Source organism: Odocoileus virginianus, chromosome 2 (assembly GCF_023699985.2).
Source record: "Odocoileus virginianus isolate 20LAN1187 ecotype Illinois chromosome 2, Ovbor_1.2, whole genome shotgun sequence".
Classification (NCBI taxonomy): domain Eukaryota; kingdom Metazoa; phylum Chordata; class Mammalia; order Artiodactyla; family Cervidae; genus Odocoileus; species Odocoileus virginianus.
In genome coordinates, this window is record NC_069675.1 from 46,553,330 (window position 1) to 46,580,074 (window position 26,745).

Genomic DNA, 26,745 nt, shown 5'->3' on the forward strand with positions numbered 1-26,745 from the left:
GAGCGGGCCGATTGGCCCTGTTTCCATGCGTCTCAGGTGTAGGCTAGTAAGTCGCATGAGGTGTGCACCATGCTCTGCCCAGAGTTCTTCCTCTCTATCTTCATTTGGGGGGTTGAAAATCCATCACTGTTTAAAAATTTCTTCTTGTTAGGGAGAGCCCTGACTTCTCTTCTCAGTGGTGAAATACTTAGTTGGCTCCTACTTTGCATTTGGTTGGAGCACTTGAAAAGCTGTGATAAACAAAGCCATGTGCCCTCGCCCTTGGTGGAGCTACTCTGTGGCTTGGGCAGGCAGGGTTCAAGTGAGGGAGCGGCATGGGGGTGTGTGTGGTTGGGCTGCCTTTGGCAGGCCTGCCCCGTGTAGGCCCCATGCAGACCACGCGGAGATGGGAATGTGCCTTCAGAAGGGTGACCACCCCCTCTACACACCCCCAGAAGCTTTTTCTTTTTTCTTTCTCCTTCTCCCCTTTTTCATCTCTCTCCACGTCTTTTCTGTCTCTCTTCCCTTTTCCCCTCCTTTGAATCATGAGACTTTATTTTTTTGACCACACTGCACAGCTTGTGGGATCTTAGTTCCCCAACTGCGGGGATTGAACCCACAGCCCCTGCAGTGGAAGCATGGAGTCTCAACTGCTGGACTGCCAGGGAAGTCCCTCATGAGACTCTTTTTCCATAAATGAGAGAGGAAAAAGATAGACACACATGAGGTGCTTCCCTAATGGAGACAAATAAGTCGTGAAGCTCCCCTAAATATTCCTCCTGGCACCCATCCCTTTGGGTGTGTGTGTAAATGATTCAGAAGGCAGGCTGGGGATGTGAGGTAGGAAGGCTACTGAGCTCGGAGGCAGGAGGTGAGTTCCGACCTCCGGTCCCCAGCTGTGTCACACCAGTTGGCTTCTGTGAGGCTGACCTTGCACACGGCAGGTGGTGGAGCTGTTGGCAGGCACCTCGGAAACAGTCGAGAGTCATGTTCCCTGTGGTAATTAATTCATGTGGGAGGGAGGTTTCTCCACTGCTGCCCCCGTCCGGCTCCACCTCAGTTGTCACATTCCGACAGATGGTCTTCACAGAGTGATCACTGTGGGCCTGCAGTGACTGACTGCCCCCTGATCCTGGGCGTGTGGCGGGAGTGGTCCCCACAGTCGCAGATGAGGTCAAGGCCCTCGTCTATCTCTCTCGAGACTCTGGCAGAGCGGAGACCTGAACCTGTCCTTTCAGAAGCATCTCTTCCTCCCTCTCTTCCCAGTTGATTATATCTTTCTAAAGTCAAGCCGGGCATCTCCCTATCTGGCCCTCTCGTTCCTGTTCCTCCTGCCTGGTGACCAGGCTTTTTCCTGGATCAGTGGGTAAGGAGTCTTCCAAGGCAGAAACCTCAGCCAAAACCATGTGCAGCTTTAAAAAGTTGTGGGGGTGGGGGGGGGGGGGTGGAATTGGGAGGGAGAGTAGCAGTCTGTTGCTTTTACTGAACAAAATAGTAAACATGTGACCTGCCCATCCTCCAGTTAAGGCTCTGAGTGCCTGTCTTTTCATCCTGGCTTTGCCCCCCGAGCTGGCATGTGGCAGGCACATCACAGTTGCTCAGAGAACACAGGCTGGCTGACTGGGCAGATGAGGAACTGATAGTTTATATAATTAAAAGCAGTCTATGTGGTGTGCTGTTATAGCCTGACTCAGAAGACAGACAAGAGGATATATGAGGAAAAGAGCAGGGGACAGGAGACAGGGTGACGAATAGATAACCCAGGAGGAAGGGGCCGGGAAAGGCCTGCTGGGCTCTTTCTGCCTCACATTAGTCCTTTTAAATTCACTTGGTTCTGAACAGTCGATGGGCTTCCCTGGTGGCTCAGACTTTAGCTACCAACCAAACCCGTGGGTCGGGAAGATCCCCTGGAGAAGGAAATGGCAACCCACTCCAGTATTCTTGCCTGGCTATGGACAGAGGAGCCTGGCGGGCTACAGTCCATGGGGTCTCAAAAAAGTTGGACAGGACTGAGCAACTAAACAACAACCACCACAATCTGTTGACATGATTTACTACCATAAAGTACGTTACCACTGCCTTGGAGATTCTGTTAAGTTCTTCCACATCTTAGTTCTCTCATCAAATCGTCAGGGCTCCCACACCAAGGAGACAGAGGTTGTCAGCCCCAAGCACTTCCTGGAGATTCAGTAGGTGGGCTGGGGGCAGCCCTGGTCCCAGCCTTGATGCCCGTCCTACTGAAGGCCCTGCTGTACTAGTTAGATGGCCCCATGCGGTACCAACAACTGTCAGCCAGCCTACCAGGCCCCATGACATGTTTTGGTGGACGTGGGGGTGTTTCTGATCCCTAAAGCAAGATTGCATGACACCCACACTTTCCACACAAGAGAAGTAAAGTTCAGGAGATCATCGGTGGTGATCCAGGCCACACCCCTTGGGAATGGCCCAGGAGACCATTGGCGATGATCCAGGCCATGCCCCCTGCGAATGGGGAAGCACACTTTCAGCCCTGCCATTCTGATGCACCGTATGCCCCCACCCAGAAATAGCAAGAGGGGAAAAAATGAGCTGACTGGAGAGGCAAGGTCTCTGTCTCCTTAATCAGTCCCCAACATCACCTCAAGTGGGCGAAGCCCTTAGAGCATCTTATCCCTGCAGTGAAGGAAGAGTGGAGACGCTGGTACTGAACGGGGCTGCAGGGCTTTCTTCTCATTTTAGGTTCTTTAAAATTATGATGGAAGCCATCAGGAAGAAGAACAGTAAAGCATCGGCTTTCAGAAGTGTGAACACGCGGAGAGCCACCCAGCGGGATCTAGACAATGCTGGCGAGTCGGAGAGGAGTCGGGTGAGCGGGGGCCCCTTGGGGGGACCATCACAGGGAGGTCCAAGGCTGGGACCCTCTTAGGGTGGCGACTCACTGAGTCTGCTCTCCTGGGGTGGCTCTGTTTTCAGGGCTCCTTGCACCCCTTCCTAGGGTTGGCCCCTCTCTCTGCTTACCTTGGCTTGTGTGTGTATGGCCACATAGCATGTGGGGTCTTAGTTCCCCGACCAGGGATTGAACCTGTGCACCCTGCATTGGGAGCATGGAGTCTCAACCACTAGACCACCAGGGCAGTCCCTTACCTGAGGATTTATCTGCTGCTCTGAGTGCCAAGAAGCAGGGTTTCCTTCTTGGGTGTGGAGGGCCACGGAGGGGAGCTGCTGCTGGCAGCATGGCCTGCCTCGCCCGGGGTGCGGGCCTCAGCTCATCCATCTGTCTGCTCTCAGGACCCCCTCTCCTCTGTAGGTAATTTTTCTGTATCCTGAGGACACACTCAAAGTAATGATACCTACTAGACTTTTGGAAGTTTTCTATCTGTTTTCATTGGCTCTGCCTTTGACTTTCCAAGGCCAGATGAACTGAGACTCAGGGACCAGGGAGGCATTCTGAAGCAGGGAAGTTAGGCTCCAGTGATGGAAAAGGAAGGAGCCAGGGGGAAGCCATTGGAGGCAAAATAATCCAGGAATGATGATACCTTATCTGGGTCAGGAAGATCCCCTGGAGAAGGGAATGGCAACCCACTCCAGTATTCTTGCCTGGAAAATTCCATGGGCAGAGGAACCTGGCAGTCTACAGTCCATGGGGTTGCAAAGAGTCAGGCACAACTGAACGACTAAGATATACGTACATCTGCCCAGAGACGCAGAGGCAGTGTGGGGCTAGCTCCCTGGGTCTTGTCTGAGCCAACAGTTGGCTGTGCTCTACTTGGACAGGGGTGCAATGAAGACTAGTCCCATCCTTTTCCAGCTCCATGGTTTCAGCTATGACACCTCCTCTCTCTGGGCCTGTCTCCTCATCCCTAAAATGAGGGTCCGGCCTAGACAGAATGCCAGGTCTTCTGCCCTGGAGTCTACCAATTGGAATGTCTTTGGAAGGCTGCCCAGTCTTAATTCTTAAATCACCCAGAAGGAGATCATAAAGAACTAGGTGCCAGGGTCAGGAGAAAGAAATAAATATTTAGTTTCTAAAATGCCAAGGTAATTCTTTCTTTTCATCTCCACCCATGACATAAATACTTGGAACAATATTAGCACCATCTTCTTTATGACTTGGAAAGCCTTGGCACTTTTTTTTCCTTCTTAATACAAGGTTTTATGAGTGGTACGTGTAAAGATTCAGGCTGAAGAGAAGGAAATATGGAATCCAGGAGTGGGTAGGTGGGTGGAAGGGATGTAGATGAAATTGGGAAGGCGGTAGGTACTGTGTGATGAATGGATGGGTGAGAGGCAGGTGGGTGGCTGGATGGCTGAGTAAGGAGAGGCAGGTGGATGGGTGACCAGTTTGGTGCATGGATAGATGGATTCACCAGGCACGTGGTACTGGAGCTCATGTTTCTCTTCCTTGTCCCGGAACCCCAGGGAGGGCAGGAGGGCGATGAGGAAGAGGAGGGGTGCATTGTGGACGCTGAAGCTGAGGAGGGAGATGCTGACGCCTCGGATGCCAAACGCAAGGAAAAACAAGAGGAGGAGGTGAGGGGCCTTTGGCCGAGGTAACACCTCTGTCACACCTGAGGGCTCCCCCCACCCCGGTGCTTAAGGACATGCCTCTGCGTCAGGCTGGAACCATAGGGAACCTTGAAGCAAAACCGGCCTGCCTAGCACAACCACTCGATGGAGAAGGCAGTGTTCATGGGGTGGCGAGTAGGCAGCAGCTGGTCCAGGGCTGCCCTTCAGGACTGGCCATCCCTGTACCTGAATCAAACTGGGGGGGGTGGAGCCCAAGGCCTTCAGGAGGGAAAGTCAGGCCACCTTCTGTCTTTACCGTGAAAATGCATCCTTCCCCTTCTCAGTCCCGCTTTCAGCCACGATTGCTGCCAGGACAGAGGGTGGTGTGGAGGGGCCAGTGGGGCTCCCAGGTGAGAGAGCTGGGGTGGGGGCGCTCCGAGGAGGGGGCCCTGGGACCGAGGGGCTGTCGTCCCGAGGGGACAAACAGAGGGCAGAGGCCAGGCCGATAGAGCCGATGGGGCTGAGGTCGGCCAGCAGATGAGAGCTCTTCTCAGGGTGGGGGGACTTGTTCTGCAAGGTCAAGTTCAGGTCACTGGTCAGGCCCAAGTGACGTGGCCTGCACTCCATCCCCGCCAGGTTGACTATGACAGCGAGGAGGAGGAGGAGGAGAAGGAGGAGGAAGAGGAGAAGGAGGACGAGGACGGTCAGGAGGAAGGGGCCAGCCTCAAAGAAGGCGTTCAGCAGGAGCAGGAGGAAGGTGGCTGGGTCCCTGAGGAGAACTCGCTCCCCAGCGCCCCCCTGATGCGGCCACAGAAGCGCACCCTAAGCCGGGAGCCCCAGGGGGCTGAGGCGGTGGAGCGCCGGGTACAGGCCGTGCGCGAGTGCCACCCGTTCATAGAGGACTACCAGTACGACACACAGGGCGGCCTGTGGTGCCAGGTCAGTGCCCGTGAGGCGGTCAGTCAACCCCAGGTCACAGCCCCCTCCTGGGCCCACTCACTCTGATTTTCCAGTAACAGCATGTGGGGGTCCGAGCCATCAGGCCCTGTAGGTACTTTCACGTGGGAAGGGAACTTCAGTATAACCCGTGTGTTGATGCACATCACAGAGGCCGGCAGATGCTGCATTCCTCACACCACCTTTCTGCCTGGTCATCACTTCCAGGATTGCGGTGTCCCTGGAAGTCTCGCTGGTCTGGATGCCTAGACGTCTACACATAGACTGGCTTTAGTCCTTTCCTTTGATCCAGTTCAGTGATTCGTAAATGGTAGCACAGATACGAGTCATTGACCAGGATTACATGTACAGAGGGATGTGTGTTAACGCTTTGTGGTCATTGAAAGGATATCAAGGGTGATGTTGAATGGAGGTCATGTTGAGTGGAGGTGATTTTCACTAACGACATCTGTGAAAATGGTGCTCTGCCATTTTCACCTCAGTCTGTGGGACCGGACATGGCTGCCATGTGGTCATTAAGTCAGCCCATGTTCACGTGGGAAGCCAAGTCCACCACCCAGCTTGCCCCAGTGGGGCCCTGGAGGGGTCTCTCAGGGACCCTGAGTGATGTGGGGCTGGGTCAGCCCTGTCTCCTGGCTCTGCTTTCCTTCCTCTTGCAGGTGACACTGAAGCTCCCTCTCATGAAGGTCAACTTTGACATGAGCTCCCTGGTAGCATCCTTGGCCCAAGGAGCCGTAATCTATGCAACCAAGGGTATCACAAGGTGCCTCCTGAATGAGACCACCAACAGTAAGAATGAGAAGGAACTTGTCTTAAACACAGAAGGAATCAACCTCCCAGAGCTATTCAAGTATGCCGAGGTGCGTGTCTCCTCAGGGTCGCCTGCTGTCCTGCGGATGCGTCCTCACGCCAGCTGAGGCTCCAGCCGCTCTGTCCTGGACCTTCCTGGGCTATTCACACTTCTAACCCAGGGTCCCCAGACCAAGTCTGCAGCCTGGGCCACCTCTTGGGGATCTCCAGTGCACATGAGCCTAGTTAAGATTTGCAGAACAGAACCTGCTTAACTTTACTGAACCCAGAGTTTCCCACATTAATTTGTGTGCAGTTTCTTTTCTTTGAAATGAAAACCTCCGAACATAGACTTGTAAGAAATAGTTATACTGAGTGCTGGCTGGGGAGCTGCTTGATTTATCTGGTGAAGGGGGGCCCAGGCCTCCACACCCAGCAGAGTCCTATGTATCCCATTCCCCCTGCTTCCCAAGCACACCCACCCTTTTCTCTGAGCTCTCTCTTGCTTCCTCCCGGTTCACCTCATCTCCCAGAACCTTCTGAGATGCTCTCAACCCCCAGGCACAAGTTTTCCCCACTGCATTCCGAGTCGCTGGGACCAGCCCACTCTTCTCTCATCTGCACTAAGTTAGCAGGGCCCTCCAGCCTCACACACATCCTCCCACAGCATTGCCCCGCACACGCCCCACCTCTGCCCAGAGCCTTTCACCAGCTGCTTCTCCAGAGGACAGAGCGGGAAGGGCTCAGGCCTCCCCAGCGTCAGCCACTGATAGGGTGCACTCGAGTCATGCCCGTGGGATTTGTCTTAAGTCCAGGTGACCCGCCAGGGTCTCTGCTGTTTCCTGTGGGGGTGACATGCCCTAGCACACAGCCACTGTGAACCCTGCCCCGGGATGGCTGAATTGGAGCTGCAGGCCCCCGGTGAGGCCTGGCAGGCCCCCGTACCCGGGGAAGGAAATTGAATCTCTGCCAGGGAACTTGCCTCACCTACCAGCAGAGCCTCCACCCTCAGAAACAGGTCTCTCTGTTACACAAACACACACCTTTGTTCCTCACTCTGAAAGTGGGCGGCGAATCATCTCTCAGCCCTGGCTGATGGTGAGAGAGACCCTGGGCCCAGCCAGCATGCTGTTGGCTGCTCTGCTCACACCGCTGCTTAGGCTAGTCCTAGACTGCCTCACGCCCACTTTGTCATCAGCTGCACCTGAGCGCGCCAGCCGAGGAGGCAGCAAGGCCCAGGGGTGGGACGTGTCCATGGGAGGGAGCAGAAGGCAGGGCCCTCCACGCCGACCCCTCCTGCCTCCCCCAGGTTCTAGATCTGCGCCGTCTCTATTCCAATGACATCCATGCCATGGCCAGCACGTATGGCATCGAGGCTGCACTGCGCGTGATCGAGAAAGAGATCAAGGATGTGTTTGCTGTATATGGTGAGAGGGGATGCGAGTGGCAGGCAGGAGGCCCCGGGGTGCCAGTCTAGATCTTCAAGGAGCTGAAATATGGGTGCAATGAGGGTGGAGCCCACAGGGGACCCTCAGGGCCCCCATAAAGAAGGGTCCCTTGTGTATCAGTTTTGGCAGTCCCGTCCCCAAGGCCTCCCCACCCCCAGCATGTTTCTGATCTTGGCCTCAGAGGGAGAATCTCTTCCTCACCTCGCCTTCAGGATTTCAGTTCCCAGAGGCATACAGTATTGAGGCAGCTCGTGTCCTGCAAGGCTGCTGCTGCCCACGCTGCTAGATGCAGTCGTGAGGCCTGGGGACACAGGGCTTCCCACCGAGGTCGGGTCAGAGAGCTGAGTGAGTAGGTAAAGGAGCTGGGTTGGGGGGAGCCCTGGGGTTAGGTGATGCTGCTCCCCCCACCCCCTCTTCACTGCTGAACCCCCATCCTGCTGTTGCCACCCCTGTGACAGGCATCGCCGTTGACCCCCGCCACCTCTCCCTGGTGGCTGATTACATGTGCTTTGAGGGCGTTTACAAGCCCCTGAACCGCTTTGGAATCCGGTCAAACTCCTCGCCACTGCAGCAGATGACGTTTGAGACCAGCTTCCAGTTTCTGAAGCAGGCCACCCTCATGGGTCAGTTGTGGGCATGTCCTTGGCCTTCCCCAACCCCGCCTGAATCTCTTCTGGGCAGACAAGGCTCATCCCTCAGGCACCCTTCCACAGCCTCGCACTTTGGGGAGAGCCTGGGCTGTCACTACAGGAAGCGCTGGGGAGTGGGCACCAGACTGGAAGGCCACCTCTGCCTTTTGGAGGGGAGGGGAGGGTCTTCCTCTCTTCAAAATGCAGAAGCAACGCGGCCTCGTTCCTACCAGGCCCCAAGCTTCAGAACCACCCTCATGACTCTGGAGGTGCCCTAACCGCCAAGCCTCTTGCTGAGTGCCCCCCACACCCATCTCTTCTCCTCCCATCACCCCCAGCTACACCTCACAAGCGCTCTTGTGTCTCCCAGGATCCCATGACGAACTGAGGTCCCCATCAGCCTGCCTCGTGGTCGGGAAGGTCGTCAAGGGTGGGACCGGCCTCTTCGAGCTCAAGCAGCCACTGAGATAGCGCCCCCTGTGCACCAGCCCACCCGTCACAGGAGAGAACCGGGAGACCAGGGTCCTGGGCAGTTCACAGTGACGGCACAGGGCCTGGCAGTGACTTTGGGGGTCCAAAGAGCAGCTGGCCTTTGAGCTGGACTGAGATCACCTGGGAAGTGGATGAGTTGCTTATCCTCACCCCTTCCCATCTCAAGATGTGAATGAAGCCCTTACCAGATACCCCCGAGACCCCCTACCCCCGGCCCAAAGTGGCCGGGCCTCCCCCTGTGCTGCAGGACACTGCGGAGGTGGAACCCCCGGACACCCCAGGGTAGCGAGGTGAGGTCTCAGTGCTGTGAGCAGCCAGTGACTGCAGGCAGGCTTGCTGGGGGTTCACAACAGGCAGAACACTGCTGCCCCTTGTCCTGCTTCTGCTGGCTGCACCAGCCCCCTGGGACAGAGTTCTGTACGAGTCACTCCTGAGGCTCTCTGGACCAAGCACAAGATGATAGAGACCTCTCCCCACCCACTTTCTATGCCTGGGGCATGTGGCTTTACACCCCAGCCGGTCAGATCGGCCCTGAGCCTGGGGCAGGCCTCTCTGGAGCCCCAGCAGCTCGCCCCAACATGAAACCCTGACCCCTCAGCCGGGCTGCACTGTTGGAGGGAGTGGCCTGGCTGTCTTTCCCTAGCTCTGCTCTCAATCCAGCACTGGGTCCTGTGTCTCTCTGTAGGCTCTGCCCCATCCGGGGTCATCCAGGCTCCCTTGACCTCTGGTACCAGCAGCATGGGGCCCTGGCATGAACAGAAAAGTCAGAGGACTTGGACCCAGGCTTTGTAGAACCAGAGGCTGTTTCTATTTTCGTCTCATGTTATTCCAACTCAGGCTGAGTAATAAACATTGCTGGAACCAGCATCGGGAGGAGAAACATGGAAAAGACTTCAGGCTTTTGGTTTTGTTCTTCTTGGCTCTTTGGTTTATGGTTTCTGCGTTGTGATTTGAGAGCCCAGGACTGGAATTACTCAGTGCAGTCACAGCTCAGGTTCCTCTTCCTGTTTTTTTGGCAGAGGGTGTGGAAGGAGAACTCAGCCTTGGCAGCCTCCCCCTCTGACCCCAGCCAGTCTCTGCGGTGTCCCCCTTTCATAACCAGCTTCTAGCCCTGAGGCCAGGGGAGCAGAAGCTGGTGGGAAGGAGTGATGGCTGGGCTGGGAGGGGAGGCCTTGTCTGAGAAGAGTGACCACGCTGCTCCCTCCAGACACATGATGACCAGACTCAGCCTGTGTGTCCTGCACCAGCACCAGGGGAAACCTGGCAGAAACAGGACTCCCCTGGGATTTCCCTGATGATCCAGTGCCTAGGATTCTACTCTTCCACTGCAGGGGCCGCGGGTTCAATCCCTGTTTGGGGAATTAAGATCCTGCATACCCTACATGTGTGTGTGCTTGGTCGTGTCTGACTCTTTGCAAGCCTGTGGACTATAGCCCACCAAGTTCCTCTGTCCATGGGATTTCCCAGGCAGGAATACTGGAGTTGGTTGCCATTTCCTTCTCCAAAGGACCTTCCTGACTCAGGGATCGAACCCGAGTCTCTTGCTTTGGCAGGCAGATTCTCTACCACTGAGCAACAAGCATGAGTCTAATATGAGCAGGGTTGAGAATCACCAACTTATTAGAATAAGCCCTGGGTTGTGCCAAGTCACAGCCTGCATCCCCTCTAATTGGTGAGTTGACTTCTCCACGTGAGTCAGACACCTGATTTCCCTACAAAGATCTTAAGGTCTAATATCTGCCCTCAAGAAGCAGGTGTGTGTGTGTGTGTGTATGTGTGTGTGTGTAAGGTCTGATACCTGCCCTCAAGAAGCAGGTGTGTGTGTGTGTGTGTAAGGTCTGATACCTGCCCTCAAGCAGGTGTATGTGTGTGTGTGTGTGTGTGTAAGGTCTGATAGCTGCCCTCAAGAAACAGGTGTGTGTGTGTGTGTGTGTGTATGTGTGTGTGTGTATGAGATGAAGCTCTCATGGTGTCAAGAACACAGTGTGGTTCAAAGGACGCCTTGATTGGCTCTACCTGGAGCCTCAGCAAACAAAGAGGTGGTGATGCTTCTGGCCAGAAAGCGAGAGGTTCGTAGCTGCCTCTCAGCCCAGCACATCAGGGCACCTGCTCGCTCAACTTACAAGTTCCTAACAGCAGGGCTCCTGCAGGGGCAGGAGGAGGGGACATGAGCAGCAAGTGTTTCTAGAAGCAGCTCTGAGAAGTTCCTGTTTAAAAAGCTAAGCTTGAATTACTGAAAGAGAATTGTACCTTGAGTTCTTTAAGCAGCTCCTCACTTTTCCCTGGAGAAGTAATCAAGAGCTCTGTTGAGTTCAGACAGTCTGGTTTGTTCACAGCCTCAGGGAGAGGCCAGAACCTGGTACCAAGAACAGGGCTGAGCACCTCAGCTCACCTGGGCTGGGCTTGAGTGTCCCTGGAGCTGCTCAGCACTTAAGCAGTTGCTCCTCTTTCCCCCTCCTTCCCTCATCCTGCACTCACCCAATCTTTTTTTTTGTTTTTGATGTACTATCTTTCCATTCTGCATCTTTCCATGGTTATCTTTTTTTTTTTTTTTTTTCAGAAAGAGGTGGCAAGCTTCCCCAGTGGCTAAGCAGTAAAGAATCTGCCTGCCAATGCAGGAGACTCCGGTTTGATCCCTGAGTCGGGAAGATCCCCCTGGAGGAGGAAATGGCAACCTACTCCAGTATTCCTGCCTGAAGAATCTCAAGGACAGAGGAGCCTGGCAGGCTACAGTCCATAGGGTCACAAAGAGTCGGACACACCTAAAGCAGCTGAGCACAACAGGTTGTTTATTTTGTTTTTCTGACTGCATGCCGGCATGCAGGATCTTAGCTCCCTATTCAGGGATCAAACCCATGCCCCCTGCCATGAAAGCTCAGTGTCCTAACCACTGGACTGCCAGGGAATTCCTCCACACATGCAATCTTGATGCCCACTGCACCAGGCTCCCAAAGATAGGGGAAGTACATAGGCCCTGCTTTCACAGAGCTCAGTGTATAGGGCCCCAAACTGACAAGCACATGGGAAATTCAGACTGTGACCCAGCCAGAGGCTGAGGAAGTCACGAGACAGTGCATGAACATGCACCCTGCCCTCCCCTGCCACTCGGGGTGAGGCCCTCACCCTTGCAGCTGGCTTTGGGGTGAAGCCAGAGTGGGAAGGAAAAGTGAGGAGGCACTCGGGTGCCCAGAAACAGAAGGGAGGGGAATGAGAAAGAACCAGAAGTCCAGTCATCACCACCCTCCTCATGCACCCAGTCCCACCCAAGCTCCCCCACATTCTCCCTCTATGGTTCAGCCCCCCCACCCCCACCCCAAGCCTTTCTTTGCAAGTGGCAGTCAACCCTGTTCAGAGGTCAGGCATCCACTGACCACTGCTTTCCACATTGGCTGCCCAGCACTATTATCTCAGGGAGTGAAGCCAGCCAGAAACCACAGGCCTCGGGTCTTCTCTGATCCATGGTTCTTGCCTGGAAACATGAAGTGCTGGTATATTGAACCAGTCAAACCTCAGGAAGTGAACTGAGCAGCATGGCTGTGTTTCAGGCAAGAAACTAAGCTGTGAAATCAGACTCCTGGAATCTCGGGACCTCAGTTGGCCTCTCTGTGCCTCAGTTTCCTTATCTGTAAAACAGTGATTAAAATTAATTCAGTGTTCATAAAAGCACATGTGGCTATAAATGTTTACCTATATAGCAAGTGGCTTTTTAAGTGGGCGTGGGGGCCCCCTGGTCATTTGGCCATCCCATCTTTGATCATCACCGCTGGAGAGCAGGGGGCGCTACTGTTATCTAGTGGGTTGGGGCCTGAAATGATGCTACATAGCCTACACTCCAAGGACAGTAAAGAATTACCCCCCACTTTCTGCTTACTGGCAGGCTTCCCTGGTGGCCCAGTGAAGAATCCCCCCTGCCAATGCAGGAGACTCAGGTTCAATCCCTGGGTGGGGAAGATCCTCTGAAGGAGGAAATGGCAAGCCACTCCAGTATTCTTGCCAGGAGAATCCCATGGATAGAGGAGCCTGGTGGGCTACAGTCCACGGGGTCCCAAAAGTCAATGAGCTCGCAAAGGCCTATGTGGTCACAAAGAGTCAGGACACAACTTAGCCCATGAGCACACTCCCCTGGATGGCAATGCAGAGGCCCAGACATGCCTGGAGTTACTATAAAAGATGTGAACCAGCCGGAGTTCATCAGAGTCCTGGCAGCCTTCCTCACAAAGTCCAGGAAGCTGAAAGGTGGATGCTGTCAGGCTGGCCAAGCATAACGAGCTGCTTCCATAGCACAGCATCTGTACTTCCCAGGTTGTGCCGAGGTGGCTCCATGACCAACATCTCTAGAGAGTGTCAGAGAAACTCTGCCTGACCACTTCAGCACCAAGAGCAGGGCCCACCAGGTCCTCCTAGCCCTGGAGGGCCTGAAAGTGGTGGAAAATGACCAAAACGGGAGCTGCAAATGGACACGTCCAGAACAGAGATCTGGAGAGAATTGCCAGACTGGCGGCTTGTGTGAGTGCAAAGTGGCTTCAGTTGTGTCCGACTCTTTGTGACCCTATGAACTGTGTAGCTCACCAGGCTCCTCTTTGTCCATGAAATTCACCAGGCAAGAATACTGGAGCCCTCCTCTAGGGAATCTTCCCGATCTAGGGATCAAACCCGTGTCTCTTGCATCTCCTGCTTTGGCAGGTGGGTTCTTTACCACTAGCACCACCTGGGAAGACAGGTGGCAGCTGCCGACAAGAAGTATTACAACAGGGACTTCCCTGGCTGCTCAGTGGTTAGGACTTTGCTTTCCAATACAGGGGGTGCAGGTTGGATCCCTGGTCAGGGAGCCTCCAGGCCAAAAAACCAAAAGGTAAAACTGAAGCAATATTGTAGCAAATTCAATGAAATAAAAATGATCCACATCAAAAAAAAAAAAAAAAGCTTAAAAAAAAAGAAGCATTGCAACAAATGATACTGGGTTAATAAACTGCTTGATTCATAAAAAGAAAGACTGTACTTCCCTGGTGGTCCAGTGGTTAAAAACACACCCACCGATGGAGGAGACATGGGTTCGATCTCTGGTCCAGGAAGATTCCACGTGCTGCAGGGCAACTAAGCCTGTGTGCCAGAACTAGAGCCTGGGTGCTGCAACTACTGAAGCTGCGTGCTCTAGAGCTCATGCTCAGCAAAGAGAGAAGCCACTGCAGTGAGAAGCCTGCACAACTAGAGAGTAGCACTCAATCACTGTAACTAGAGAAAGCCCATGGGCAGCAATGGAAACTCAGCACGGCCAAATAAGTAAATGAATGGAATTTTCTGGCCCCAAATGTTGATGGTGCTAGAGTTGAGAAACCCTGCTTCCTACACATGTAAGGGGTTGGGGGTGTCAGGGGGTAACATTGTTTCTTTTACAAAATTGAATGATATAAATTTTAGCCACTCAGAGCCAAACAACAGCATCTCATTGTTGCTTTAGTTTGCAATTCCCTTGTCATAATTCTGAGCGTTTTTTCACAGGTGTATTGGCTAGTCTAATTTGCATTGTGAGAATTGTCTATTTGTATTGTTTGCCCATTTCCTATTGGTTGGTTTCCATTGACCTTTACTGTCAATGTTAAAGGGCTCTGATTTCTTACAGCTATTTTATTAGATAACCTTTTGTCAGCTGCATTACTTCCTCCCCCGCCCCCAAATTAAATGAATGAGATAAAGAGAAGTGAAAGTGTTAGTAGACTCTTTGCTACCCAGTGGACTGTGGCCCGCTAGGCTCCTCTTCTGTCCATGGAATTTTCCAGGCAAGAACACTGGAGTGAGTAGCCATTCTCTTCTCCAGCGGATCTTCCCAACCCAAGATTTGGGTCTCCTATACTGCAGGCAAAATTCTCCAAGCCAGGCTTCAGCAATACATGAACTGTGAACTTCCAGATGTTCAAGCTGGTTTTAGGAAAGGCAGAGGAACCAGAGATCAAATTGCCAACATCCTCTGGGTCATCGAAAAAGCAAGAGAGTTCCAGAAAAACATCTATTTCTGCTTTATTGACTATGCCAAAGCCTTTTATGGCAGAAAGTGAAGAGGAACTAAAAAGCCTCTTGATGAAAGTGAAAGAGGAGAGTGAAAAAGTTGGCTTAAAGCTCAACATTTAGAAAACTAAGATCATGGCATCTGGCCCCATCACTTCATGGCAAATAGATGGGGAAACAATGGAAACAGTGGCTGACTTTATTTTTGGGGCTCCAAAATAACTGCAGATGGTGATTGCAGCCATGAAATTAAAAGACGCTTACTCCTTGGAAGGAAAGTTATGACCAACCTAGATAGCATAGTGGAAAGCAGAGACATTACTTTGCCAACAAAGGTCAGTCTAGTCAAGACTATGGTTCTTCCAGTGGTCATGTATGGATGTGAGAGTTGGACTGTGAAGAAAACTGAGTGCCAAAGAATTGATGCTTTTGAACTGTGGTGTTGGAGAAGACTCTTGAGAGTCCTTTGGACTGCAAGGAGATCCAACCAGTCCATCCTAAAGGAGATCAGTCCTGGGTGTTCATTGGAACAACTGATGCTGAAGCTGAAACTCCAATACTTTGGCCACCTCGTGTGAAGAGTTGACTCATTGGAAAAGACCCTGATGCTGGGAGGGATTGGGGGCAGGAGGAGAAGGGGATGACAGAGGATGAGATGGCTGGATGGCATCACCGACTTGATGGACATGAGTTTGAGTAAACTCTGGGAGTTGGTGATGGACAGGGAGGCCTGGCGTGCTGCGATTCATGGGGTTGCAAAGAGTCAGACACGACTCAGCAACGGAACTGAACTGATATCGCAGGCAGATTGTTTACCGTCTGAGGCACCAGGGAAGCCCGAATGAGATCATACAGACCAAGAACTCATCACCTTGTGGTTAAGGAGGTTCACCGCTGGCTGCACAGAGCTGTGCTCACTCCTTGACTCTAGTTAGGACAGCTGGTCGTCTGCTGAGGTACTGAGCTTGACAAAGCAAGTTCTCCTTTGTGAGGAACTAACAAGAAATCTCCACATGTGACAGCATTTCCATGGTGCTAGAGAAGCCATGGTAACCACAGAAAGTTTCTGAAGTCAGGAGCAGAGCGTGGAGAGCCCTGCACTCCTGCGTGGCTGCTTTTAGCTGGGTTCCAGGCGCAGACACCCACTCTCCCCTGCATCTCATCCAGGGCGGTGAGGGATGCGGTTATGCTCCTCCTTTCACTGCAACGCTGCGCAGTCAACACATAGAAGCACGAGGAACTGAACCAGGCTGCTGGCTCGAGAGTCTGGGCTCCCGGTCTCCACACTGTGCCCACCCCCTCTGCTGAGGCACTGAGGAAAGGGTCTCACATCAGAGGAGCAGGTAAATGTGAGGATACCATATGCCTCCCCAGGCCAAGGAGCACCCCTTCTGAGTATGCCTCCTGGGTGTATAGACGGGACAGCCAGGTCTGGAGAGGGGCTCCTGTGCTTTACCTGGCTGGGGAACTGGCAGCTCACAAGATGAAACTGGAACGAACAAATGGCCAGCAGTCACCTTAAGGAGCTAAGAACTCTAATCTATGGCCCAAATCAAAGTGGAGGTAAAATTTTTTACTATTTATTATTTGGCTATGCTGGGCCTTAGTTGCAGCATGTAGGATCTTTGATCTTTGTTGCGCCGTGTTGTTCAGTTGCTAAATTGTGTCAGACTCTGCGACCCCATGAACTGTAGCATGCTAGCCTTCCCTGCCCTTCACCATCTCCCAGAGTTTGCTGAAACTCATGTCCATTGAGTCAGTGATGCCATCCAACTATCTCATCCTCTGTCTTCCTCTTCTCCTCCTGCCTTCAATCTTTGCCAGCATCAGGGTTTTTTCCAGTGAGTCAGCTCTTCATATCAGGTGGCCAAAGTTTTGGAGCTTCAGCTTCAGCATCAGTCCTTCAATGAATATTCAGGACTGATTTCCTTTAGCATTGACTGGTTTGATCTCCGTGCAGTCCAAGTGATTCTCAAGAGTCTTCCAGCACCAAAGTTCAAAAGCATCCACTTGCACCATGCAGGATCTTTAGTTGTGGCATGTGGGATTTAATTCCTTGACTAGGGATGGAACACGGGTCCCTGCATTGGGAACTCAGAGTCTTAGACACTGGACCACCAGGGAAATCCTTGGAGGTAAATTTTGAAGAGTTGGAGAAATATATCATGTGTGTTACTGGAAAGAATCTCAAAACCTGGGCGTGAGCCCTTGGCTGCCGAGGAGAGCAGTACCAGGTAGCAAGGATTCCTGTGATATTATCTGGTGTGATCCCCTCAGTCCAGCGGTACTCATCTTATCCACCCCATTTCATAGTTGAAGAAATAGATCTAGAGAAGGTGAGAGCAATGCTCTGGGGTCAGCGCAAATTCCAGGGAAGATGCCCAGGTCTGGCATCCCTCTTGGAGCTGAGCCTCTGCACATGCATCTCCTGGCAGTTGGAGAAGGCTAAGCACCAAAGAATTGATGCTTTTGAACTGTGGTGCTGGAGAAGACTCTTGAGAGTGAAAACATGGGCGTAAAACTCAACATTCAGAAAACTAAGATCATGGCATCCAGTGCATCACTTCATGGCAAATAGATGGGGAAACAATGGAAACAGTGAGAGATTTTATTTTGGGGGGCTCCAAAATCACTGCAGATGGTGACTGCAGCCATGAAATTAAAAGATGCTTACTCCTTGGAAGAAAAGCTCTGACCAACCTACAGAGCATATTAAAAAGCAGAGACATTACTCTGCCAACAAAGGTCCATCTAGTCAAAGATATGGTTTTCCAGTAGTCAAGTATGAAGGTGAGCATTGGACTATAAAGAAAGCTGAGCACCAAAGAATTCATGCTTTTGAGTTGTGTTGGAGAAGACTCTTTAGAGTCCCTTGGACTGCAAGGAGATTCAACCAGACCATCCTAAAGGAAATCAATTCTGAATATTCATTGGAAGGACTGACGCCAAAGCTGAAAGTCCAATACTTTGGCCACCTGATGGGAAGAACTGACTCATTGGAAAAGACCCTGATGCTGGAAAAGATTGAAGGCAGGAGGAAAAGGGGATGACAGAAGATGAGAAGGTTGGATGGCATCACCAACTCAATGGACATGAGTTTGAGCAAGCTCCGGGAGTTGGTGATGGACAGGGAATCCTGGTGTGCTGCAGTCCATGGGGGTCACAAAGAGTTAGATATGACTGAGTGACTGAACTCACTAACTGAGGATGAGTCTTAGGTTCTAATGATCAGATGGGTTTGTGATCTCCTTTGAAAATAGAAAAGGGAGCCCTGGGAAGACCCAGGTTGGGACCGGGTCGGGAGTTGGGGTCAGGGGGGAAGGTCCAGAGAAGTCTGATGGATGAGTCTTTGGGAAACTGGACGGCAGGGTTTACTGTGGGTCATGGGCAGGACAAGGGTAATGAGGCCGTCAAAGAAAAATATCACAACCTGGCTGGCCATCTAAGACCAAGGGCTGGCCATTCTCAGTGCCCACGGACCTCTGCCCTACTCGCTGAGCCTCTCAACCTGCTTTCCTGTCCTGCCTCCGAAGGCCTGGCCTGGCAAGCACCTTGGGGCCTGGCAAGCACCTTGGGGCCTGGCTGCTGCACCCGGCACAGTACTGTGTTAGGTGCCTCTCCCAAGACCAGTTCCTCACCCAGCAGTCTGCTGGCAGGGAACCAGCTGACCCTAGGTGAATGCTGCCCCAGCTTTGCACAGTGCCCTGGGCTCTCCCAGATCAGGGGTATTTTCCCTCCCCCAGCAGCTTGACTCACTTGGACTCCTCCGCATCCGGTCACAGCTCAGTCCCTGGGCAGTCAAGGTCTATCTGGTCAGTCTAGCCCAGACTCTGTGCTCTAATAACACATATCTGACGAAGGAGGAAGGAAAGAAATAAGAAAGGGAGGGGAGAGGAAAAGGGCGATGCAGGGAGCTCATGTGTCATGTCTTCAAAATAAGCACATTTTCTCCTCTGTTTTGCAGAGCCATGATTCTCAAAGTACGGTCCCCAGGTCAGCAGCCTAAGGGTCACCCAAGTGTGTGTAGAAACAAATCCTGGACCAGACCATAACCTTCCTGAGTCAGAGACTCTGGGGTGGGCCCCTGCTCTGTGCTTACAGCCCTCAGGGGGATTCTCAGTCAGGCTCTAATTTGCAAATCACTGCCCCAGAAATGTCAGGAGGAAGTGTTCTTACCGCACTGTCCTTTTTTAAAAAGCTAGTTCAGCCCCAGGGCTCTTCTGGCCTTCAGGAAACAGTCTCAGCTTTCCCAGACAGCTGCCCCTGCACTGCCCCGTGTTTGACCCATGAGGCAGGGTAGCATGTGGAGGGCAGCCTGGGCGGGGCGGTGGGTCTCCAGGAGGCTGCGGCACCTCTGTGTCACTCACATCCATTAATTCATTTGAGTTACCTGACAAATTTTTTTTTCTTTTTCTTTTTTTCATTTATTTTTATTAGTTGGAGGCTAATTACTTCACAACATTGCAGTGGGTTTTGTCATACATTGACATGAATCAGCCATGGATTTACATGTATTCCCCATCCCGATCCCCGCTCCCATCTCCCTCTCCACCCGATTCCTCTGGGTCTTCCCAGTGCACCAGGCCCGAGCACTTGTCTCATGCATCCCACCTGGGCTGGTGATCTGTTTCACTATAGATAATATACATGCTGTTTTTTCTAAACATCCCACCCTCCCCTTCTCCCACAGAGTCCAAAAGTCTGTTCTGTACATCTGTGTCTCTTTTTCTGTTTTGCATATAGGGTTATCGTTACCATCTTTCTAAATTCCATATATATATGTGTTAGTATGCTGTAATGTTCTTTATCTTTCTGGCTTACTTCACTCTGTATAATGGGCTCCAGTTTCATCCATCTCATTAGAACTGATTCAGATTAACGACTGAGTAATATTCCATGGTGTATATGTACCACAGCTTCCTTATCAATTCATCTGCTGATGGGTTGCTTCCATGTCCTGGCTATTATAAACAGTGCTGCGATGTACATTGGGGTGCACGTGTCTCTTTCAGATCTGGTTTCCTCAGTGTGTATGCCCAGAAGTGGTATTGCTGGGTCATATGACAGTTCTATTTCCAGTTTTTTAAGAAATCTCCACACTATTTTCCATAGTGGCTGTACTAGTTTGTATTCCCACCAACAGTGTAAGAGGGTTCCCTTTTCTCCACACCCTCTCCAGCATTTATTGCTTGTAGACTTTTGGATAGCAGCCATCCTGACTGGTGTGTAATGGTACCTCATTGTGGTTTTGATTTGCATTTCTCTGATAATGAGTGATGTTGAGCATCTTTTCATGTGTTTCTTAGCCATCTGTATGTCTTCTTTGGAGAAATGTCTGTTTAGTTCTTTGGCCCATTTTTTGATTGGGTCGTTTATTTTTCTGGAATTGAGCTGCAGGAGTTGCTTGTATATTTTTGAGATTAATCCTTTGTCTGTTGCTTCATTTGCTATTATTTTCTCCCATTCTGAGGGCTGTCTTTTCACCTTACTTGTAGTTTCCTTTGTTGTGCAAAAGCTTTTAAGTTTCATTAGGTCCCATTTGTTTATTTTTGCTTTTGTTTCTAAAATTCTGGGATGTGGGTCATAGAGGATCCTGCTGTGATTTATGTCGGAGAGTGTTTTGCCTATGTTCTCCTCTAGGAGTTTTATAATTTCTGGTCTTACATTTAGATCTTTAATCCATTTTGAGTTTATTTTCGTGTATGGTGTTAGAAAGTGTTCTAGTTTCATTCTTTTACAAGTGGTTGACCAGTTTTCCCAGCACCACTTGTTAAAGAGGTTGTCTTTTTTCCATTGTATATTCTTGCCTCCTTTGTGGAAGATAAGGTGTCTATGGGTTTGTGGATTTATCTCTGGGCTTTCTATTCTGTTCCGTTGATCTATATTTCTGTCTTTGTGCCAGTACCATACCGTCTTGATGACTGTGGCTTTGTAGTATAGTCTGAAGTCAGGCAGGTTGATTCCTCCAGTTTCATTCTTCTTTCTCAAGATTACTTTGGCTATTCGAGGTTTTTTGTATTTCCATACAAATTGTGAAATTATTTGTTCTAGTTCTGTGAAAAATACTGGTGGTAGTTTGATAGGGATTGCATTGAATCTATAGATTGCTTTGGGTAGAATAGCCATTTTGATAATATTGATTCTTCCAATCCATGAACACGGTATGTTTCTCCATCTGTTTATGTCCTCTTTGATTTCTTTCATCAGTGTTTTATAGTTTTCTATGTATAGGTCTTTTGTTTCTTTAGGTAGATATACTCCTAAGTATTTTATTCTTTTTGTTGCAATGGTGAATGGTATTGTTTCCTTAATTTCTCTTTCTGTTTTCTCATTGTTAGTGTATAGGAATGCAAGGGATTTCTGTGTGTTAATTTTATATCCTGCAACTTTACTATATTCATTGGTTAGCTCTAGTAATTGTCTGGTAGAGTCTTTAGGGTTTTCTATGTAGAGGATCATGTCATCTGCAAACAGCACGAGTTTCACTTCCTCTTTTCCTATCTGGATTCCTTTTACTTCTTTTCCTGCTCTGATTGCTGTGGCCAAAACTTCCAACACTATGTTGAGTAGTAGTTCACCTGACAAATTAAAAGACGCTTATTCCTTGGGAGGAAAGTTATGACCAACCTAGACAGCATATTAAAAAGCAGAGATGTTACTTTGCCAACAAAGGTCTGTCTAGTCAAGTCTACGATTTTTCCAGTAGTCATGTACAGATGTGAGAGTTGGACTATAAAGAAAGCTGAGCACTGAAGAATTGATGATTTTGAACTGTGGTGTTGGAGAAGACTCTTGAGAGTCCCTTGGACTGCAAGAAGATCCAACCAGTCCATTCTAAAGGACATCAGTCCTGAATATTCATTGGAAGGACTGACGATGTTGAGGCTGAAACTCCAATACTTTGGCCACCTGATGAGAACTGACTTGTCTGAGAAGAACTTGATGCTGGGAAAAATTGAAGGTGGGAAGAGAGGGGACGACAGAGGATGAGGTGGTTGGATGACATCACCAACTCAATGGACATGAGTTTGAATAAACTGCGGGAGCTGGTGATGGACAGGGAGGCCTGGCATGCTGCAGTCCATGGGGTTGCTAAGAGTCAGACCTGACTGAGTGACTGAACTGAACTGAACTGACAATCTGTGAGGGCAAATACAGCACCTCAGTTTAATAGACAGAAAAAGAGGCTCAGAGGGGTTCCCAACTCCTTGAGGGGCAAGATCTATGCCTGATAAGCAGTTTAAATAACCAGATAGAGAGACTTCCTGCACTTGAGTGGTAGGTCTGACCTCCTACAGCCCCACCTCTCCCCTCAGTAGGTGCGTGCCTGTGTACTAAGTCACTTCAGTCGTGTCCGACTCTTTGTGACCCTATGGATTGCTGCCCGCCAGGCTCCTCTGTCCATGGGATTATTTCAGCAAGAATACTGGAATGGGTTGCCATTCCCTTCTCCAGGGGATCTTCCAGATCCAGGGATCAAACCTGAGTCTACTGGGTCTCCTGCTTTGAAAGCAGATTCTTTACCGCTGAGCCACTGGGGAAGCACCTCAGCAGGTGAGGGGTGCCTAACTAGGACATCCTGGGGAAGGGGAGAAGTGAAGAACAAGGGGGACCTTGGGCCTCCTCCTACAGTGCTGGTGGGCAGCATTTTCCTCTGGACCCCAACAAAGCCCACCAATACCTCTCACCCACAAAAATTCCTCTATGTTAAAAATTCCTTCCAACAGAACAGTTCCACTTCTGGGTATATACACAAAAAATTAAAATCAGGGGCTCAGAAAGGTATTTGCATACCCATGCTCATAACAGCATTAGTCACAAGAGCCAAAAGGAGGAAATAACCCAGATATCTATCAATGGATGAATATGGTAAACAAAATGGGGTATATATATGCAGTGGGATATTATTGAGCCATTAAAATACATAATGACCTGAACCTAATCACTGGGTTGGGAAGATCTCCTAGAGAAGGGAAAGGCTACCCACTCCAGTATCCTGGCCTGGAGAATTCCATGGACTGTATAGTCCATGGGGTCGAAAAGAGTCGGACAAATCCAAGCAACTTTCACTTTCTTTCAGATACATGGTTCAAGAACTTTACTGGCAGTCCAGTGGTTAAGATTCCATGCCTCTACTGCAGGGAGTGAGGGTTTGATCCCTGGTCTAGGGAACTAAGGTCCTGCATGCTGTACAGTGTAGCCAAGAAAAAAAAAAAGCTTCTCCCCTCACCCACCACCCAAAACATGCTTGGGGCTTCCCTGGTGGCTCAGACAATAAAGGATCTGTCTGCAGTGCAGGAAACCAGAGTTCAATCCCTGGGGTGGGAAGATCCCCTGGAGAAGAGAATGGTAATCCACTCCAGCATTCTTGTCTGGAGAATCCCATGGACAGAGGAGCCTGGGGGGTTACAGTCCATGGGGTCACAAAGAGTCAGATGCGACTGAATGACTACCACTTTCCCTTTTTCAAAAACATGGTACAACTGGAAAGACATTATGCCAAGTGAAATAAGCCAGACATCCAAGGACAAATACTAAATGATTCCATCTCTACAGAATAAGGTAGTGAACTTCATAGAGACAAAAGGAAGAAGGGTATTGCCAGGGGCTGGTGAGAGGAATAATGGGAAGTTAGCATTTAATGGGTACGGAGTTTCAGTTTTGCAAGATGAATTTCAGTTTTGCAAGTCCAAGGTGGACGGTGCTGATGATTGTCCAACAATGTGAATGTACTTAATGCCCCTGAAACTGTACACTTAAAGATGGTTAATTTCATGTCATATCTATTTCACCACAATAAAAATTGCTATCCATTAATGAATCCCACTGCCCCCATCCCCAAATCCCCTGGAAATTGGAATAAATTTTGGGGAAACAAAGCATACAGATCATTTGGCAAATTCCCTACACAGCCACATGACTCCACTGTGACAAGAGAGAAAGTTCTGGACATTGGAAGCCCAGCCAGCTCAAATCCCACCTTTTTTGTGAAGCCTTTGGTAGCCTGCAGAATCGCTCACCGAACCACCTCCTCCTCTGTGTCTGATGTCGGGCACAGTCGTGCAACTTGAAAGAGTCAGATGGTGCTTTTTTTTTTAGAGTTTATTTTTTTAAATATTTATTTATTTGGCTGCCTTGTGCCTTAGTTGTGGCACACAGGATCCTCGATCTTTGTTGCAGTGTGTGTGTGTGTGTGTGTTAGTTGCTCAGTCGTGTCTGACTCTTTTTGACCCCATGGACTGTATGTGGAATTTTTAGCTGTGGCATGAGAACTCTTAGTTGAGGCATGCGGGATCTAAGTTCCCTGACCAGGGATCCAACCCGAGCCCCTTGCGTTGAGAGCATGGATTCTTAGCCACTGGATCACCCCAGATGGTGCTTTGCCAAGATGTCTCTCCTTTCACTCTGGTCACTTGACTCCTGGGAGCAAAGCCCTAGCAACTCACAGTGGACATGTCGAAACAAGCCTTTGTCATTGAAGCCTCTGAGATTTGGAGATTGCTTGTTTCCTTGGTGTAACCCAGCTCAGGGCTTTTGCAGCCTTGGCATCCCCTGGGGGCTGATTAGAGATGCAAATAATCAGGCCCCACCCTTGACCTACTGAACCAGATTCTGCATAAAGTGCTAAGCATGGCTTCTCTCCCAGAAAGGTGCTCAGTGGCTATTATTTCCTCCCCAGTCCTCTGAGGTTTCTACAGAAGACTCTGCTAATAGCCTACTTAAGAGTTGCCTTCCCCTTCTCCCTACTGAGAACCCAGGTTTCTGTTGTTGTTCAGTTGCTGAGTCTTGTCCGACTCTGCGAACCCATGGACTGCAGCACACAGGCTTTTCTGTCCTTCACCATCTGTGGAGCTTGCTCAAACTCATGTCCATGGAGTCATTGATGCCATCCAACCATCTCATCCTCTGTCGCCTCCTTCTCCTGCCCCCAGTCTCTCCCAGCATCAGGTCTTTTTCAGTGCAGCTCTTTGCATCAGGTGGCCAAAATATTGGAGCTTCAACTTCAGCATCAGTCCATCCAGTGTATGTTCAGGATTTATTTCCTTTAGGATTGACTGGTTTGATTTTGCTGTCCAAGGAACTCTCAAGAGTCTTCTCCAGCACTGAGGGACTGGCAATGTGCTCAGGTGAAAACACTCAGTTTCCCAGACTCCCTTGCAGCTAAGTGTAGTCATGTGACCTGGTCCTAGTCATGTTCATTTGGTTCATTTCTGACCCAAAGGAAGTCAGAGTAGGGCTTCAGGGACTTCTTGTCGAAGGCCACAGGCCCAGGTGGCAGGTTTCTCTGGCTTTGGGCCTTGTCCTTCCCCTTCCTTCCTGTCTGTTACTTCGACGTGGTGGCAGATTGCTACCCAGTGGCTCCCAGGACTCACACATTCCTGTGTTCACACCCTCAGGTCGCCCCCACCCACACTGGATCTGGGCTGGCCTGAGCCTAACTCTGACCAGTACAATGTGGTTGCAGTGAGGTTCCAGGGACTTTTTCTCTCAACCTGGGGCTTGCCTATAGGAGATCTCTTGATAGGAGATCACATTCCTGTCAGAGGGAGGGACATCCATCCAACCCATCATCCAGATCTGAAACCCGGGAGTCACCACACCTCCTTTTCATCTGCAGCTAATTGATCACCAGGACTGTCCCCTCCCGTGGCCCAAGTCCATCCCAGACTTGATCCAAGGGGCAGCCATCTACTGACCTCCTGTCTTCCTCCCGGCCTGGCTCCCCACCCCCCATCGAGCCTACATGTAGATGGATGTCATAGTGATCCTTCTAGGGAATTCCCGGATGGTCCAGTGATTAGAACTCTACACTTTCACTGCCAGGGACCCAGGAGCAATCCCTGGTCAAGGAACTAAGATCCTGAAAGCTATGTATTGCCACCAAAAAAACAAAAACAGAAGGTTGATCTTTCTAAATACAGATCTAAAGATCATTCCCCAATGCTTTATGGTAAGTCCCACGGCTCCAGCATGACCTACACATCCATATGTGACATAGCTACTGCCTCACTCTCCAGCCCCCTCTCTGTCCATTCCCCTCTCTAAATACCATGAACCCTGGACACGCCATGCTGCTCCCTGTTTCTCATACCAGCTTTGCCTATTGATAGCTCCATGTCTTTGCTTCAGCAACGACAAATGTCATCCTTCATGTTGACTCAGTATCATGGTCTGTTTAGGGTGCTCTAACAGAATACTACAGACTGGGTGGTTTAAACAACAGAAATTTATTTTCACAGTCTTGGAGGCTGGAAGTTCAAGATCAAGGTAGGTTTCATTCTCTATGTTTTTTTTTTTTTAATGTCTTTATCTTTTGTTCTACCTCATTTCAAGGAGATTAGCTTGCCTATTTGGAGGCCTGGGGTCCTCTGCTGTTGTTTAGAAGTTGCTCTGTAGGAGTTGTTCCATATTTTGATGAGTTTTTGATATATTTGTTGAGGAGGCAGGCAATCTCCCCATCTTACTCCTCTGCCACCTTCTTCTGCTCTCAAAGCATCTTTGTAGGTTTCATTCTGCTTCTTGTCTTGACTTGTAGGTGGCTGCAATCTGGCTATGTGCTCACATAATATGTGAGCATGGGGAGAGAGGCTGTGAGTTCTCTGGCATATCTTCCTTTAAGGACACTAATTCTATAAGATCAGGACCCCACCCTCATGACTTCACTTTGTCATAGTTACTTCTAGAGGGGCCCCATCTCTAATTACAGCCACCCTGGAGGTTAGGGCTTCAGTGTATGAATTTGGGAGGGAAACAGACATTCAATCCATAACATACATTCAATTAGTAGTGACTGGGAATTCTCTGATAGTCCAGTGCTTAGGACTGCACACTTTCACTACCAAGGGCACAAGTTCAACCCTGGTTGGGGAATTAAGATCCCACAAGCTTTGTGGCAGGGCAAAAAAGAAAGAGAGGGAGAAATTAGGAGTGGCTGCCTAGAGAAATGTGTCAAAAAGAATTCT

The 26,745-nt window shown here is 50.3% G+C and overlaps 1 protein-coding gene across 2 annotated transcripts in view; it reads left to right on the forward strand.

Moving 5' to 3' along the window:
- Positions 1-9,668, forward strand: part of POLR1A (RNA polymerase I subunit A) — an 83,626-nt gene extending 73,958 nt beyond the window's left edge. For both annotated transcript variants that reach the window (XM_020889449.2, XM_070479376.1), the window contains 7 exons: positions 2,698-2,824; positions 4,378-4,488; positions 5,101-5,403; positions 6,081-6,281; positions 7,520-7,637; positions 8,117-8,281; positions 8,658-9,668. In XM_020889449.2, the coding sequence (XP_020745108.2) occupies positions 2,698-2,824; positions 4,378-4,488; positions 5,101-5,403; positions 6,081-6,281; positions 7,520-7,637; positions 8,117-8,281; positions 8,658-8,758 (1,126 nt within the window). In that variant the 3' untranslated portion in view covers positions 8,759-9,668. The remainder of the gene's footprint in view (positions 1-2,697; positions 2,825-4,377; positions 4,489-5,100; positions 5,404-6,080; positions 6,282-7,519; positions 7,638-8,116; positions 8,282-8,657) is intronic.
- The last annotated feature ends 17,077 nt before the right edge of the window (positions 9,669-26,745 follow it).